A 15362-nucleotide genomic window follows, 5' to 3' on the forward strand; every position below is an offset into this window, starting at 1 on the left:
GTTGAAAAAGTATTTGAAGAAATGGCTACACACCTATTAAAATGGCTCAAATAAAAAAATAGTAATAACACCAAATGCTGGCAAGTACACAGAGAAACTGAGTCAGTCTTCTGTTGGTAAGAGTGTAAAATGGCATAGCCCTTCTGCAAACAGTGCAGCAGTTTTTAAAAACCTAAACATGCAACTACAATAGGACCCAACAGTAGCACTCCTGGGCATCTATCCCAAAGAAATGAAAACTTACATTCACATAAAAGACCTGTCCATGGATGACTATAGCACTACAATATTCATATGAGACATTACATTCTTAATAGCTAATAGTTAGATATTATATTAATAACAGCTAAACGGCATTATCTTTTTAGATGGTAAAATTCTTATTCTGATTCCTAGATCTTATACACACATTTCCTGGAAAATTTTTAGCAATGAGACAACAGATACAATGAGCAAAGAGTATGACAAGAGAATCATACAATGAAGTGAGTAAAACCCTTTAGTATCAGGCTTATTTTAATACGGACTGCTACCAATATCATTAATCCTTTGAATTGAGTAAATAAGTAAATTTTTTAAAACAAATTATTTTTTAAAATCATTGCACTATTAGAAGGCTTATATTAGCAATTTTGAATGCATTAATAAGAAACTATCTAGCAGTCCAGAGGTTTTTCTTTTGCAGTATCATTAGCAGTATCCACTCTTGACTATTTGAAGGTGGATATGATTTTTACAAAGAGATTAAAGAATTCGTGCATGTGATGAATAAGACAGGTAATCACATGGGGGAAACACAAATGGGGCAGCACACTATTTCTCTTGACCCTCACTTTCTTCATTTGAAGTCAGTTTGAAGAAAACTGGTAGAAAACACATTTTGATCAAGCATATAGCTTCCCAAAGACATACTCTGGAAGACAATTATTTAGTTATATGCACTTAAAAACTACTTTCATTATTTTATTCATATAAAGCATTCACCAGTGCCTGGTATATAATAAGCATTCAACAAATGTTAGCTGCTATTATTAATCAACAATAGTTATATTTCAAAAGGAATTGGGGAAAGTTAAAAACTTCAGTTAACATTTATTCTTTATTTACAAGACTAGTTATATGCACAAATATTTAAACTGAACTTGCTAAGTGTAATCATTAAATTGAGACCAGAAAGAAATGCTAGCACTAGCGTAACATTTTAAATCTTATCTGTAAGGGATCTTTCACTTAAATGTGGATAATACCTAATGAAATTTACCCTCATTCCTTCAGCAGGTTGGAAGAATCCAAAGAGACTACGGACTTGAGCAACTTTAGTGAAAACCAAGGAATTCAGACATCTTCTTCCTCCCACCCTTCCTTCAGACGCACTATCTGCATTTGTGTGTGCTCTCTCTTGTTTCTCTATATATAGACACACACACACATATATCAAATAATGGGATATACTTTTGCTGTGACTTTAAGTATATATAATACGTGTATGTGTGTTCAGTTGCTCAGTTGTGGCTGACTCTTTGCAACTGGCATGGACTGTAGTCCACCAGGCTTCCCAGTCCATGGAATTTTGCAGGCAAGAATACTGGAGTGGGTGCCATTTCCTCCTCCAGAGGATCTTCCCAACCCAGGGACCGAACCGAGTTTCCTCTGTCTCCTGCATTAGCAGGTGGACTCTTTACCACTGAGCCACCTGGGAAGTCCTTTCTAGTCCCTATATTTAGTAAAATGTAACAATTATAAACATATTTGAATGTATGTGTGGGCATATATATTTAAAGTCACAACAAAAGGGTATATACCATATTCAGCCATCCAGGAGCAAGAATACCTCTAATGTAGGAGTAGGAATGTTGTGCGGCAGTGAAAAGGAAACAGATTTAGAATAAAACAGATCTGCATTGGAACCAGGACTCTATCATTTACTAGCAGTGTGACTCTTAACAGGTTACTTCTCTGAACCTCAGTTTCCTTACCTGTATACGAACAGGATAAAAATAGCTACCTTAGGGACTTCCCTGGTGGTCCAGTGGTTAAGACTCCGTGCTCCCAATGCAGGGGGCACAGGTTCAGTCCCTGGTTGGGGAACTAGACCCCACAGGCTGCAATGAAAGCTCCCACACACAACAACTAAGACCTGGCACAGCTAAATAAATGAATAAATATTAAAAAAAAAAAAAAAGAGCTACCTTGTAAGTTTTTGAGAAAATTCAAGAAAAGTATAAAATGCCTGGCACTAATATTATATGGAAGAGGCAGTTAATAAATGATAATTATCACTACTGCCATATTTATTCTACTTTATAGTTGTGGAAAAAATTGTATTTCTTACTTGTAAGAGTTTACACATCCTAAATATATAAAGGGATTGAATCTCTTTCAACTTAGAACTTATACATAGGTAACAAAATTCTCAATATATTGTGCATAATCAGAACTTCACAGATAAATCTTTCACAATTTATTTTCAGAATTTGTTTTTGAAGACAGAAGTAATACATTAGCTATGATTTCCTGTTTCAAAGATCAAAAGCATAAACTAGTTTTTCCATTATAACATTTATTGATTTTCTTGCTGCTGAATAACACTGTAAGGTATTTTAGACCAGCTGACTTCCAAACGGCTATTTTGGGAGAGAAGCTATTTTTGCCATGCGAATAGCTTCTCACAAAAACAAAATAGAAGAAACAAACAAAAAAAAAGGACTTGCCAGGTTAGAAAAGAAAATGCTTATTTAAATTATACTATAAGTGGCAAGGTAGGCAAAAATAAATGAATTCCTTTTCCTCAATTAGGTTTTTGTTATTTCTATGAAAATAATTAAATGGCCACAGCAGCACTTCAAAATCCAATGCTAATTAAAAGGGCATAATTTTTGTTTCCTCTGTTTATTTATTACCATGAAAAGCCATGGTCTGAAGTAGCCGATCAGCCACCTCCTGTGGGAATACGCCAGGTTCCTGCAGACACAATGTTCCATCTTGTCTTGCTGAGCAGAACTTCTCAAGGTGAGTAGTCAGGAAATTCAAGCAGATATCAAGTAAGGAATAAGGAGATGCCTCCTCCTTGGATCCCAGGAAGAAACAAAGGGAAAACCAAAGCCAACAAGTTAGTTTCCAGAAAAGTAGAGAACAAAAGATTCATTTACTTGTTCAACAAGTACTTTTATTCAAGTGTCTACCATGTGCAAGATACCATGTTAGGCAGTGGGAATACAACATATGATCCATGTTCTCAAGAAGCAGGAGAAGAGAAACATTTAAACACATTTTTACTAAAAGTCTATTAAATACTATAGTATAGGATATATTGGGTAGTCATGTAAACATACAGCAAGGATGGTTAGGGAAGATGGCACAGCAGAGAAATCTTCCTAAATTACCATCCCAGGACGCTCTACTGCTCAAAACATCAGTGGGATGCATGGGCCTGAACACAAAAGAAAAAAATCTTATCGATCGTTAAACTGATGATGCCCGAGTCCTTCCAAAATCTAGCCCCAATTTACTTTCCAACTTGATCTCCCACAAAACTCCCATCCCAACCTAACAATTCAAATATGATCAGTTTATTTGGAGGAAAGAATGTGCTACAGGTGTTACCCTCAAAAAAGAAAAAGGTTAACCCAGTTATTCCAATCTGAGGAATACAGAACTAATCAAATAAGCACAAAGATTTAAGTATAAGGGTTTTGATTACAGAAATAAACACTCTTTAAGGTCCCTAATAACAGTAATATAACTAAAATATAATTATAGCAGCTACCATCCATTAGGTGCTTTCTGTATGACTCTGCTGAGTGTTTAACATAAACTATCCATGATTTCAGTCATTCCTCACCCCTACTTTACTAAGTAGTGAAGCACTATTTTCATTTTTGTATAACTGAAAACTGGCTCAGAAAAGTAACATCTAAGTATTCTACACACAGTAACTGACAAAGTGTAACTTCAAATTAAAAACTGACTTAGGGGGACTTCTCTGGTGGTCCAGTGGATAAGACTCTGAGCTCCCAATGCAGGCGACCCAGGTTCGATCCCTGCCACAACGAAGACCTGATGCAGCCAAATAAATAAATAAAAATACCTTAAAAAAAAAATATGACTCAGGAACACAACTCTTAACCATATTAAACTGATACTACACATGTGACATTTTAATGGCTGAATAATATGCTGCCATTAAAAATTATAGTTCAAAGATATATTACGCAAATACAAAAATATTCATAATACAAGGTAAGTTTTTAAAAATACATAGTTTATAGAACTTCCTCAACCTGATAAAAGTCATCCATTCATTCTGATCCATTCATATCATGGATCAGAAGACAATATTTTTAAATTGATCTACATTCAGTACAATCCCTAAAAAATTCCAGCTTCTTTTTTTGCAGAAATTAACAAAGCTGACCTAAAATTCATATGGAAATACAATGGACCTAGAATAACTGAAACAATCTCTGAAAAGAGCAACAAAGTTGGAAGACTCACACTTGTCAGTTTTAAAGCTTACTATAAAGCTACAGTAAAGAAAGCAGGATGGTACTCGCATAAAAACAGACACACAAACCAATGAGATAGAACTGGAAGATCAGAAATAAACTCCAATATTTACGGTCAGTTGACTTAAACAAGGCTGTCAAGACAATTCAATGGGGAAAAAAATAGGCTTTTCAACAAACAGTGCTGGGATAACTGGACATCTACATGCAAAAGGATGAACATGGGATCCTTCCTCATAGCACATATAAAAATTAACTCAAAATGGATCAAAGGCCCAAAGGTAAAAGTTAAAACTATTAGGTTCTTAGAAGAAAACATTGGTATAATCCTTCCTGGATTTGAATTGGTGAATGACTTCTTAAGACATGATATCAAAAGCACAAACAACCAAGGAAAAAAGCAGATAAACTGGACTTCATAAAAACAAAAAAACTTTTGCATCAAAAGTCATCATCAAGAAAGTGAAAAGAAAACCCAAAAAATGGGAGAAAATATTTGAAAATCATGTATCTATTAAGGGATTTATACCTAGATTATACAAATAATTCTTACAACTCAATTATAAAAAGACAACCCAAAAAATGTAAGTTTAAAAAAAAAAAAAAAGACAACCCAGAGTAAGGCAAAGGTCTAAATGGACATTTCTCCAAAGAAATACAAATCACCAAGAGTCATATGAAAGACATTCAACATCATTAGTTATCAGAAAACTGCAAATCAAAATCACAATGAAGTAATATCTCACACTTACTATTAAGGCTATAACCAAAAGACAGATAAAAACAAGTGTTGGTGAAGATGTGAAGAAACTGGAACTCTCATACCCTGCAAGTGGAAATGTAAAACGGTATAGCCACTTTGGAAAACAATCTAGCAGGGGCTTCCCTGGTGGCTCAGTGGTGAAGACTCCTGCCAATGCAGGAGACATGGGTTCAATCCCTGATCGGGGAAGATCCCACATGCAACTAAGCCCATGCACCACAACTATTCAGCCTGCCCACTAGAGCCCAGGAGACGCAACTACTGAACCCACATACCATAACTACTGAAGCCCGTGCATCATAGAGCCTGCAACAAGAGAAGCCACCATAATGAGAACCCCAGGCACTGCAACTAGAGAGTAGCCCCTGCTCTCCACAACTAGAGAAAAGCCCACACAGCAATAAAGACCCAGCACAGCCAAGAACAAATAAATTAAAATGTTTAAAAAATCTAGCAATTGCCATATAACCTTGCAATTCCACTAAGTATATACTTAAGAGAAATGAAAATGTAAATTACACAAAACTTGAACATAAATGTTTACAAAGGCTTTATTCATAATAGATGAAAAGTGGAAATGGCCTAATATCATCAACTTATGAATGGATAAACAAAACATGGTATACTTACACAATGAAACACTATTGCATTGTATTACGGAATCACAGATGGATCTCAGAAACATTATACTAAGTGAAAGAAGCCAGTCACAAAAGACCATATAATGCAGAATTCCATTTATATGGAATGTCCAGAATAGGCAAATCTATACAGACAGAAAGATTAGTGGATGCCTAGAGCTAATGGAGAGGAACGGTTGTAGGAAAATGAGAAGTAAATGCTAATGGGTACATAGTTCTTTTTGAAATTGAAATATTGAAATATTTGAAAATATTCTGAAATTGACTGTGTAGTTGCACAACTATGAGTATATCAAAAACCGAATTGGGTACACTTCAAATGGGTGAACTGAATGGTATGTGAATTATATATCAATAAAGTTGTCACAAAAATTATTTACAAAACTATAAATATGAAACTGAAATAAATACATCAAAATATTAACAGTAGTTAACTCTGGGTAAATTGCTAGCAGTTATTATATATGATATGACCTGCCTCTTGAGAAATCTGTATGCAGGTCAGAAAGCAACAGTTAGAACTGGACATGGAACAAAGATTGGTTCCAAATAGGAAAAGGGGTATGTCAAGGCTGTATAATGTCACCCTGCCTATTTAACTTATATGCAGAGTACATCACGAGAAACGCTGGGCTGGAGGAAGCACAAGCTGGAATCAAGATTGCTGGGAGAAATATCAATAACGTCAGATATGCAGTGACACCCCCCTTATGGCAGAAAGTGAAGAACTAAAGAGCCTCCTGATGGAAGTGAAAGAGGAGACTAAAAAAGTTGGCTTAAAATTCAACATTCAGAAAACTAAGATCATGGCATCTGGTCCCATCACTTCCTGGCAAATAGATGGGGAAACACTGGAAACAGTGACAGACTTTATTTTCTTGGGCTCCAAAATCACTGCAGATGGTGACTGCAGCCATGAAATTAAAAGATGCTTGCTCATTGGAAGGAAAGTTATGACCAACCTAGACAGTATATTAAAAAGCAGAGACATTACTTTGCCAACAAAGGTCCGTCTAGTCAAAGCTACGGTTTTTCCAATAGTCACGTATAGATGTTAGAGTTGGACTATAAAGAAAGCTGAACACAGAAGAATTGATGCTTTTGAACTGTGGTGTTAGAGAAGACTCTTGAGAGTCCCTTGGACTGCAAGGAGATCCAACCAGTCAATACTAAAGGAAATCAGTCCTGAATATCCATTGGAAGGACTGATGTTGAAGATGAAATTCCAATACTTTTGTTAGGGGAAGCACACTGATTGAAACCACCCACCCTGGCCAGGCACCATAGTAACCATTTGCATGAGTTGTTTTATGGCAGGAGATCCTGATAAGGAATACAGAACTAATAGGCCACCACCAGCTGGAAGAGTTCGGGAAAGATCGGAAGAGTTCGGGAAAGATCGAGAGGAGACACTACCTGTCCGTCCACTTCCCAGAATCCCTCTTGCTAGCATCCATCTTGGCTGAGCGATGCGTGCGCCACCAGGAAAGACTGTGAATTAGAATGATTGGCCAAAGACCACCCGGAAACTAATCCCATCACCATAAAACCCAAGACTGTGAGCCATGCGGCAGAGCAGTTCTCCTGGGTTCCCTTACCTACTGCTCTCCACCCGGGTGCCCTTTCCCAATAAAATCTCTTGCTTTGTCAGCATGTGTCTCCTCGGACAATTCATTTCCGAGTGTTAGACAAGAGCCCAGTTTCGGGCCCTGGTAGGGGTCCCCCTTCCTGCAACACTTTGGCCACCTGATGAGAAGAACTGACTCATTGGAAAAGACCCTGATGCTGGGAAAGATTGAAGCCGTGGGGGAGAGGGGGATGACAGAGGATGAGATGGTTGGATGGCATCACCGACTCAACGGACAAGAGTTTGAGTAAACTCCGGGAGTTGGTGATAGTCAGGGAGGCCTGGCGTGCTGCAGTCCATGGGGTGGCAAAGAGTCGGACACAACTGAGCAACTGAACTGAACTGAACTGATCTTATATGAATAAATCAAATTTTCTATATACCATGTGATTTCTAGAATTAAAAGTTATTAAAAGTTACATATTTTACAGTTTACAAAGTGCTTTCACACTGACACATTTGATATTGTAATAACTGAGTAAAGTGGACAACAAAGATATTATTTATAAGATGAGAAAACAGACTTCACAAAAGTTAAATGGTTGGCCCAATGTAACAGAGGCTGTGAGCTACCAACCATGAAATTTGGTCTTCTTTTCTTCCATGTTAATAAACCTTTTATTTTTACTTGGGCATAGGACCATCTGTAACAAAGGTCATATACCCCTGTCTTCTCTGCAGCCAGATATAGCTAGAACACATAAGAAAAAGTTCAGAGGAAGTAATTCTTCAAATTCAACTTCTGCATCATAGAATTTTGCATTTTCTGTCTTACTTCCTGTGTTGTAAGTATGAATTCTTCCTGCTTTTTCTACTCTTCACTGTACCATCTTTCTAAATGTTTACAATTCATCACCCAGATGAAACAAACTACCCTCTGACCTCAGTTGGTACGTTTCAAAATAATCATTTATTTTACAAAAGAAAATGAATGAAAGTTGGGTAACTGTCAGAGATGAGACATGAACTCTCTGGGTACATAATTTTTAGAAGTCATTTTAACAGAACAAACCCAGGGAAGTAATATATGAACACTCAGAATACTGAAATAATCATTCTAAAAAATTTTTTCCAATTGATAAAATATGTCCACAAACAAAAACAATTTTTTCACCCCCACGAATTTTTCCTTTTCAGAGAAAACTTCACCTTATCTCTATGTTAATTCCTATTAGTAAGCATAATAATACTGTTCTAGTCAGCTGCTCTTCTATTGGGCAGTACATGTGCCTAATAGTTAACCACCCGGGCTTTGGAACTAGAGTGCAAATCCCAACTTTTCATTTGCTAACTGTGTGACACTACACAAGTTATCTAAACTTCCTGCTCCTCAGTTTTCTCATCTTATAATGCAGATAATAATAATGCCTTCTTCATAAAGTTGTTGTGAGGATTCAATGAGATAAATAGAAACAAAAGAACTCAGAATAATGGCAGTATGTCTGGAAACACAGCTTGCAAGGGTCACAGTCAGGATTCAGACCCAGGAAATGTAGCTCCAAGAGCCTATGCCCTTATCCAGCATAATATACTATCTTTCAGCTTTATATACAAATTCTAAATATGTTATCTCACCTGATACTGAAAGCAGTTATGTGATGTGAACAAGGAAAATCATCTTCATTTAAAGAAAAACGAGAGAGAGGTTATATATATCAAGCCAGTGACAAAACTAGAACTGTACTCAGGTTATCTGAGATCTCCTCCAAAAACTATACTGCCATCTGTGATTCCTCAAATTCCGTATTTTAAGCAAACACAGAAGTATTGAGAGATCAGTAATTTTAATTTTATTATTATTATTATTATTGGCCACATCAAGGCGTGAGTTCCCCACCCTGGGACTGAAGCTGGGCTATGGTGAAAAGTGAAAGTACCTTCTAACCACTAGAATTTCCAGGGAATTCCCTTTATTTTAAATAGACAACCGCAGCAAAGGACTAACAAAGGAAGGATAAAGCAGAAGCCGAAATTCGGTGTCTAAACAATTCATCTCTTGAAAATTCCTGCTCAGGGAGATTTTTCCCTTCATCAATTAGGCATACTCCAGGCAAGGCAAAAACAAAGCTCCTACCAGAAAAAAAGCAGGAGGGAGAGGAGGCCAAGTCTGATTTCGTTTGGATCATAAGGTAATCCACACAGTTCAAAGACTACATTTCTAGGAAGAACAAACGAGAAAAGTCTTTTTAATTAACTGAAATGGCTTCTACTCAATCTGGACCAATCCAACTCTTCACTGCATAGCTTTTATCCTATCACTCTTCTAAAAAAATTTCAAAGGTTCCGTATCATCCATAACCACAGTTCTCATGTTTGGAACACATTTCAAGAGGCTCCCCAGCAGGAGTGTGCCATGGGATTAAATCTACAGTATTAACTTGACACTTTTTTTTAACTAAAGAAAACAATTTTATAGAATAGATAAATGAACTTCATAAATAAATAAATGGAGTGGGCTATATGGTTTAGCTGTATTTCCAAATGTTACCTTCTGTTTTTTTGTAAAGCTTAAAGATTTGCTGGAGCTCCCTGGGGACTAGGTTCTGGACGGAGGGGCACTGCATTTTGCATAGCACTGGAAACACAGGTGGAGGGGAAAGAAACCTGGGTGAGTGTGTTTAGAACATCAAACACACTCAAAGATTATTTGAGGGGATAAGAGTATGGGAGGTTGGGGGAAAGGGAACCAAGTTATGTAACTAATAAATAAAAATATTTTTGTACTGAAACAAATGTATTAAGTAAAAGGCAAAAAAACTGCATGAATTTTAAGATAAAACACAAAATTATCAAGAAATTACTATCTGTAACACTGGTTTCAAGTAAACCCGTTTTCTATCTCCCAGGAAATCAAGTTTCCTCTGATGTAGGAAGTTGGCAAAGAGACCTAGAGAATAAAATATAAACATTACAGCAAGGTATCCAAAACCTTTACTAACTGGTTCCAGCCTTCCTTCCCAGCCTCATTTTCTACTGTTCCCTTCTCCCTCTAAACATGTTACTAAATAGATACACAAAACTGAATGTTCCCTAATGCAACCTACTATTTACCATCTCTTCCTAAGCACTGTATCAAGCATTTTCACATCTCTAAAACTTTAGATGAGTCCTTCTCTGTGGCAAAATCTGACACATCCTTCAGCAATCAGTCAAACCTCACTAGTTCTATGATGCCCTCCCTAATTTCCAGGGCAGAATTAATTTTACTCAGCACCTGGGAGATTAATCTGCACCATTATCTATTAGCTGCTGCTGCTAAGTCGCTCCAGCCCTGCTAGCTACTATGTATTGAATGACAGCAGTGTGGGGACAGGTGCAATCCAGCAACTTTACATATACATTTGCAATCTTCAGAACAACCTGCTTTGAACAAAACAGGTAAACTAAGGCTCAGAAAGATTAATTTACTGTGAAAGAGAAAAGAGCCAGCAGAAGGCAGAGCAAGAATAAAAATTACAAGGGCTATCATTGTAGTGACACGCGCACACACACACATTTTTCATGAAACACTGTCTCAGATCCTGCTTCACAGCTCTTTAGATACATGAGCTCTTTGAATTTCTAGGTTCTATGAATCAAGCACCATTACAATATACATTTTAATGAAGAAACTGAGGTTTAGGCTAAAGAAAAAAAACACATATAGATATACACACACATGGCCAGCATGTTGATAAACTGGAACTCCAACTAAAAAATGAGGCCAAACCTATATTTTCAAGCTCTTAAACCACTATACTATAATAATATCATAATCATAGGGCTTTGTTTGTTCATATATGCTATGTACTATATGCAATAAACTATGCTAAGTACATTACATATATAATTCCATTTCCTTCTCATTAAAATTGTACCAGTATCCCCTATTCTATGAAGACACTGAAACTTAAGGAGTTATTAATTTGCCAGGATGATATAGCTAATAGGTGCCAAAGCCAGGATTAGACCCCAGGCAATCTGATTCCAGAGTTAAGGCTGTGCTTCTACCACTACATAAGCTGCTCTTTATTTCTGACTCCAAAGGCAGTTTCTTTTATAATTTCTGTTACACTATAGTTATTTATGACTGTATCTGTCTCCCCTACTAGATCATGATGCTCTTCAAGTTCAAGGAACATATTAACCCTTTTTGTATATCCTTAGCACCCAGCACACTCCTTGATATTTACATGTTAAAAGAGAAAGAGTTCAAATTGGAATAGTGGTAAAGAGATTTGCCCAGAGTCACACTATTTGTAAGAAGAGGGACAAAGATGTAACCCTGCTGCTACTGCTGCTGCTAAGTCGCTTCAGTCGTGTCCGACTCTGCGTGACCCCATAGATGGCAGCCCACCAGGCTTCCCCGACCCTGGGATTCTCCAGGCAAGAACACTGGAGAGGGTTGCCAATTCCTTCTCCAATGCATGAAAGTGAAAAGTGAAAGTGAAGTCACTCAGTCGTGTCCGACTCTTCAAGACCCCATGGATTGCAGCCCACCAGGCTCCTCCATCCATGGGATTTTCCAGGCAAGAGTACTGGAGTGGGTTGCCATTGCCTTCTCTGGATGTAACCTTAAATCTTCTTATTATGAAGTCTGTATCTTTTCCACTATAATATGTGAGAGACATGGGTTCGATCTCTGGGTCGGGAAGATTCTCTGGAGAAGGAAATGGCAATCTTCTCTAGTATTCTTGCCTGGAGAATCCAATACACAGAGGAGCCTGGTGGGCTACAGTCCACAGGGTCACAAAGAGTCTGACACCACTGAAGGGACAGCACGCACGCACCCCCGCTTACCATGTGCTCAGCTGCTATAGTCTGTCCGACTCTTTGAGACCCCATGGATGGTAGCCCTTTTGTTCCCAGGATTACCCCGCAAGAATACTGGAGTAGGTTGCCATTTCCTCCTCCAGGGCCTCTTCCCCACTCAGTGATCAAACCTGAGTTTCCTGCAGCTCCAGCATTGGCAGGTGGGATTCTTTACCACTGAGCCACCTGGGAAGCCCCATACTTTACCATACTCAGAACACTTATCAGTTTGGCACTGGCATAAATGCCAAAAAACAACTTGGGGACCAGCTGGTTGTTACAGTGACTCACACTAGTGGTGATAATGCTGTGGATTAGGGTAGAAGCAAGGAAAATGGGGGAAAAAAAAAACAAAAACAAAGTGAAAAACAATTTGAAGGAAGAATTGACAAGATGCAGTAAGTGACCAAACAGGAAACAGGTGCTGATTTCTGAATTCCCAGTGCCTAGCATAATGCCTCAGAGAAGGCAATGGCACCCCACTCCAGTACTCTTGCCTGGGAAATCCCATGGACGGAGGAGCCTGGTGGGCTGCAGTCCGTGGGGTCGTGAAGAGTCGGACTCGACTGAGCAACTTCCCTTTCACTTTTCACTTTCATGCCTTGGAGAAGGAAATGTCAACCCACTCCAGTGTTCTCGCCTAGAGAATCCCAGGGATGGCGGAGCCTGGTGGGCTGCCGTCTATGGGGTCACAAAGAGTCAGACACAACTGAAGTGACTTCGCAGCAGCAGCAGCAGCATAATGCCTGGAGAAGGAAATGGCAGCCCACTCCAGTTTTCTTGCCTGGAGAATCCCAGGGATTGGGGAGCCTGGTGGGTTGCCATCTCTGGGGCCGCACAGGGTCGGACGTGACTGAAGCGACTTAGCAGCAGCAGCAGCATAATGCCGGAGAAGGCAATGGCACCCCACTCCAGTACTCTTGCCTGGAAAATCCCATGGATGGAGGAGCCTGGTGGGCTGCAATCCATGGGGTCTCGAAGAGTTGGACATGACTGAGCGACTTCACTTTCACTTTTCACTTTCATGCATTGGAGAAGGAAATGGCAACCCACTCCATTGTTCTTGCCTGGAGAACCCCAGGGACGGCGGAGCCTGGTGGGCTGCTGTCTATGGGGTCACACAGAGTCAGACACGAGTGAAGTGACTTAGCAGCAGCAGCAGCAGCATAATGCCTGGCACTCTCCTAGATACTCGAGTGTTCTCTGGACTGACCAGCATTCCTACAGAATCCTTTTGACATGTATTTGGCTCTCATAGCAGACTTGTGGAGCTGGTATAATAGACACTATTTTGTATATGAGGATACTGGAGGTCAGAAAGAACAATGTACCCAAGTTCATCGAATTAAAAACGTAGTAGAATTAGGCCTTGAACCAACATATTTAATTCTAATTTTTCCTATTCCATAGAGTGCTCTCAGATGAAGGAGGGAAATGGGTAGAAAACAGAGAAATTGAGGTTTAAAAAAAAATAAAACACGCCATGATTTAAAGTAGTCGTTAACCAAGTGTGTGTGTATAGAAACAGCACAGATAAGCGCACAAGATAAAATGCTAACATTTGGAGAATCTGGGTGAATGTCTATATGAGAATTCATGTTATTTCTACAACTTTTTAAAGTCTGAAATTGTCAAAAAAAAGTTAGAAAATAAAAAATGAAATAGGAATTAACACTCCCATGATCTCACTGACAAGACTGAAAAGAAGACAAGGCAAAACTTATTTCCTCAAGGGAATTTGTTATGGCTGTGAAGAGTCTGTCTGCTTAGGTAAGGTAAGGACAGAAAAGGAACTAAAAATGCTTCTGTGAAAGAAGTGAGCTGAATATACAGATTTAAATATCACCCCCTACTGGTGACAGCTGAGTCACAGAAGAGATAAATTCTCAGAGGAGTGATCAGACAGGATAACTAAGCCCTGTAATTAACTATCACATGTAGAGCAGGCAGAATGACGTGGTCCCTCAACAGTGGCTGAAAAAATATCCTATGGAAAACAGGAAAAATAACAACAATCTGAAAGAACAGCACAGCTCTTTAATTTTTTTTATCCAGTTTTCTAGAACTGGATAAAATCCTGACATTGTGAATCATTCAAATTAAGTATACCCTCAAATTGGTCCTCTCAAATACTGCTGCTTAAAGTATAAATTGTCACAATTTCTCTGGATATAAAAGACTTAACTACAATCTTAAAAACACCCAGTCCCTGGATCCAGGGCCTCATCTAAGAATTTACCAGAAACAAAAAAGAAAAAAATCTTAAAAAAAGGGGGTGGGGGGTGGGGATAACCAGAGATGTTAACAAAGGAATTTGCACAAAGAGACTTATTCACAGTTTTTCTAAACTCCCCCCTAAAATACATATACAAATTCTAAAATAGGGGGGAAATGGCAAGCAAATTATGGTATATCAACTATACAGATAATTACATAATAATAAGTTTATGAGTAACTCTTTTTTAGAACCCAGTCTTTAAAGTATCTTTTTCACATTTTATTCTGAAATGATGAAACAACAAAAAGTTGTTCAATTTCAATTATGTGTATGTGTGAGAAGGATACAATGTCAAAGCTATTTTTATTTTTTGTCTCTAAACTTCATTTCTGGAAAAAAATTTTACTTCTTAGATATGTGTTATGTGAATTCTTAAATGAATTTTTCCAGCAGTAGAGTAATAATTTTTGTTCAGAATTCAAGTTTTCTTGAGTTAAAATCAAACACCTTTGAGTTTGCTTGGGCTAAGTTTTTCTGTTGTTTTTTTTTTCCCCAAACTTTAAACTTTTTACTTTGTATTTGGATATAGCCAATTAACAATATTGTGGCAGTTTCAGGTGAAGAGCTAAGGGACTCAGCCATGCACATACATGTATCCATTCTCCCCCCAACCCCCTTCCCATCCAGGCTGGCCCATAATACAGAGTAGAGCACTGTATATGTGCTATACAGTAGATCTTTGTTGGTTAAAGACAGTAAAATGCTAAGAATAAAGTTAATCTAAGCTAAATAAAAACTGTATATGCAGCAAGATTTC

General features: G+C 38.1%; 1 protein-coding gene across 3 annotated transcripts in view; it reads right to left on the reverse strand.

Annotated features, from left to right (window-relative positions):
- ZYG11B (zyg-11 family member B, cell cycle regulator) overlaps nucleotides 1-15362 on the reverse strand; it is a 74895-nt gene that overhangs the window by 44284 nt on the left and 15249 nt on the right. The window contains exons 1-2 of one of the 3 annotated variants that reach the window (XM_043876104.1): nucleotides 3333-3440; nucleotides 2901-3066 (exon numbers count right to left, since the gene is read on the reverse strand). The exons of 1 other annotated variant lie outside the window; for it this stretch is intronic. In XM_043876104.1, coding sequence (XP_043732039.1) covers nucleotides 2901-2913 — 13 coding nt within the window. In that variant the 5' untranslated portion in view covers nucleotides 2914-3066; nucleotides 3333-3440. Of the gene's footprint in view, nucleotides 1-2900; nucleotides 3067-3332; nucleotides 3441-15362 lie in introns of those variants that run through there. One more of the 3 variants, XM_043876103.1, reaches the window with a different exon arrangement.

Source organism: Cervus elaphus, chromosome 20, assembly GCF_910594005.1.
Source record: "Cervus elaphus chromosome 20, mCerEla1.1, whole genome shotgun sequence".
Classification (NCBI taxonomy): domain Eukaryota; kingdom Metazoa; phylum Chordata; class Mammalia; order Artiodactyla; family Cervidae; genus Cervus; species Cervus elaphus.